Source organism: Morone saxatilis, unplaced genomic scaffold (assembly GCF_004916995.1).
Source record: "Morone saxatilis isolate NCDOM2014 unplaced genomic scaffold, NCSU_SB_2.0 Contig24, whole genome shotgun sequence".
Taxonomy (NCBI): Eukaryota; Metazoa; Chordata; class Actinopteri; family Moronidae; genus Morone; species Morone saxatilis.
In genome coordinates, this window is record NW_023339807.1 from 2,871,981 (window position 1) to 2,875,767 (window position 3,787).

General features: G+C 40.5%; 1 protein-coding gene across 1 annotated transcript; it reads right to left on the reverse strand.

Annotated features, from left to right (window-relative positions):
* Positions 1–3,451: 3,451 nt before the first annotated feature.
* On the reverse strand, positions 3,452–3,787 carry LOC118335910 (SNF-related serine/threonine-protein kinase-like; the record flags this gene model as incomplete). Its single annotated transcript, XM_035672408.1, is given in 1 exon segment — positions 3,452–3,787. A coding segment is annotated over 1 exon segment (221 nt), but the record flags the coding sequence as incomplete, so codon positions are not given.

The following is a 3,787-nucleotide window of genomic DNA, read 5'->3' on the forward strand; positions in this document are numbered from 1 at the left end:
ATAAACCCACTGTACACTGCCTGCCTAGCATCAAACAGCACACACAATTAGCAACTAGCTGCTAACAGGCAAGATATATGTACAGTTAATATTGGAACTACATTTATCAGCTAACATGCTAATGTTGAGCATGTATGTTTTACCATAGTCACCTCTCTAGTTTAACTATATTAGCATGCTAACATTTGTAAAGTACAGCTGAGGCTTCATTCAGGCCGCGTGAGTTCTTGTAAATGTCATTAGTGAGCCACCAGGGAGGAAGCCAGAGGGAGCCTGATTTATTTTACAGATTATCGTGTTCTCAATGTTCTACTGTCAGGATATAGTGAAAGTGAAGTAAAAGTTATTTTTATAGAAGTTACATACTGCAGCTTTAAGGCTGGCCCGAAGCGTTGGACTGATAAATCGCCATCTATAGATGTACACTGCTAACATGGCTAAAAATGTGAAAATACAAGTCTAAGATCTTACTTCACTTTAATCATGTAGAATAAGTCCAGCACTCGAGGCTCATCTGTCCCACCCAGTTCGAGAAAAATCCAACAAGAAAGACCCAGAAGACCAAACGTATGAGACAGTATTCCACATTTTATTTTTGGATATTACCATAGCTATATGTAACTTCTGACAACAGGTATCAACTACAGAATAATACACTGAATATTTCTGTCAGTTCCAACTCATCTTTTTTTTTCTTTTTTTTTTTCTTCTTCTTCTGTTGTTTTTTTTTGGTCCAGTAACATTTCTGTGGCTGATTCCCTCTCCTCTGTGTCATTGAATGTCAAACATTGAAACACATGCACGTCATTCACCTGGATACAGCTGAGTAAGACGACAGTCAAAGACCTGACAGTATGAATAGAATCGTGTCGTTTTTCTCACACGGCTTTATTTTTAGCTGAGACACCCATACAGTATTACTATTATCATAAGGCTAGATTACTGTACAGCTATGCACCAAAGGGTTTCACTCGGCTGTTCTAGATAAAGAGCACCATATTTACAACTCTATTTACATTTGGTTTTTAAAAGAAAACTCAGACAACAACCAAAGAGCAAAAAAAAATTAAAAAATATTTAAAACATCAGCTTTCCTTTTTTTCTTTTCAGTCCAATGTGGTCGTAACCCCGCGTATGGGCCGTAAGCGTATCCGATGAGTTTTCTTACTCTCATTTTAATTTATGCAGCTGTCTGTCTCTGTGCATTTTTTTGAAAATAAGCACATAAACGTGAGGTTGATGCCCAATAAAAAGGCACTGGATACATTTATCCTGACTTTGCAACCTAGGCTGTTCTTTATTTCAAATGTAATGGCTTTAATAGAATTATTAAATGATCATTTTAATAAAATAAAAATCATTTTTCTTCATATGCATTAGTGTTGATGGAAAAACGGAGCTTGGGTGACGCTTGCGGTCTAGACACGGGGTTAGGCTGCACAAGTTTGGAATTTAAAAAATGAAACAAATGAAAATGTTTCTGTACAGATAGCTGCAACACACGGTATAGCTTATTGCCAATGCCCTTAAAGAATTTCCCCATTTCCCCTTTCCCGTCTCTCATTTGTTCATCTCTTGGCCAGCTCCTTTGAAGCTGCGAGTCACGAGCTCTCTCTCCCCGGACAGGCGAGGCCCTCCCGATTTACCGGGTGAACACACCTCTAACCAACCACATTTCACACAGGCCCCCTTTTAAACAGCAGGTCGCTCAAAAAAATGTACATGTTTTAAAAATAAACTTTACTTTTTCAACATACTGTATATACATACTCGATACACGGGTCCACGCGCTGCACCCACGTGTGCGCGGTAAGCTTTGGGTGAAACGTGGGTGCAGGTGGGACCACAGGAAGCCAGCAGAGGTCAAAACAGAACAGACTACTCGGGGTATTGTTAGTGTGTTTGTGGTTCCACAGAGAGCCAGACACAACTAATGTTCTCTACCAGCAACTACAGCCACGCACTGACATGTGGATTAAAAAAATAACCTCATTTTAAATATATGGTCAGCAGTAACATTTCCAAACTTGTTGGTGATCAGCATCATCTTGCTACAGTATCAATATTATCACCTGTTCGCGGCCACAGAGGAGTGCACGCACTATAACAGAACCACCCGGTCTTCTCTTGCCGTCCTTTTTATTAAGATAAAACTGTGCGTCTCTATGAAGAGACACACATTTAAAGGGGTCCTGACAGAGAATATGTTGTGAGTGCATGGAGCTGAATTTACTCTAGCACAACTTATTGTTCAAAAACAACACTAAAAACAACAGAAAACAGATTGTCTGAGTGCAATACGGAGTCCAGACTGGAGTCAAAATTAAAACCTTGACAGAAGTGGTCAAAGATACCTGCATGGATTCATAATCCACTTTAATCCAGCTGCGAGCTGACATTCGGGGGAGGGGGGGGATTGGAGGTGAAGGGAGGAGGGAAGGATGTTGTTCCCAGGAGTGTCTTTGTATTAACATAGAGAGCTACTGTTTCCTGCTCCTGTCAGCTGCCTGCTACAGTACAGCTGAACCACTCCAACCACCAACAGCGCTGCATCAGGCTGCTGCAGGAAACAGACACATTTCTACAATAAAAATGCAATATTTTGAGAAAAAATTCCAGTGTTTTGAGAATAAAGTTAAATATTACATGAAAGTTAGGTTTAAAAAAAAGTCATAACTCTTAAAGACTTTTTACTGGCAAAAACAACAATTAAGTTATAATTTTAGTCATCAGTGGAATAAAGTCACAACTTTACGAGACAGTGACAATATTAGCAGAATAAGATGGAATTTTAGAACAAAATATATATTTCTCGTATATAATATATATATAATATAATATATAATCTCGTTTTACTTTTGTCTTCACATATTATGACTTTTTCCCCTCATAAAATTATGATCTCAAAAGGTTCAAAAACTTTTCTGGGTTTCAAATATATTCTAATGATTAAAAACACTGAATTACTGATTTATTCTTGCATTATTAAGACTTTTATCTCATTCAATTATGATAACCAATACAACTTACTCATAATGTTTGACTTCATGCTCAGAACATTAAAACATTTTTCTCAAAATGTTGTTTGGTGGACTTTATTTCCTGCGCAGTACTCCATTGTAGCTAAGAAAATGTTTTCCATTCCATACCCAGTTATCAAATCCAACCCAGCATACTGTTATTACGATGGTAAAACAGTATTGGAGCACTCATTTAAAGGGCAGTCGGGACATACAACAATTATGAAATACAAGACTTAATAATGTTAAAAACAATCACTAACAACATGCACCTCAGACATATGAAGAGTCAGCAGAGCACAGGACATATCCAACAAAGTGACAGTGACGCTAGTGACTGAGAAGCATAAGACGCTAGCTGATGTCAGAGGTCAGCATAAGCCTGAACTAAACACACGATGAAAGACACAAAGCGTAGACGACCGCGAGAGGAGTAGTGTGTTCAAACGGATGTGAACGGGGTGAAATGTGCCCAGAGACAAGGTGAACGTGGGGGGAGGAGCTTGGTTTTCAGCTGGTTGTGGTGGGTGAGGGCTGGCGGGGCTTTCAGATGACCTGGCAGCAGCTGGCCGGAGCTGAGGTACAGAGCAGGCCATCCCTGGAGCCCCCGCCCCGCTGGATGTTGACAGAGATGGTCTTCTCACACAGAGGTAGTTGAAGCACGCCGTTTTTCAACGCGCTCAGGTCGCTGTGAGCGTCTCTTCCGCCCGGCCCCGCCTGCAGGCCGGGGGGGCCGTGCGGCGCCGTTTTGCGGTGGTGGTGCTGCG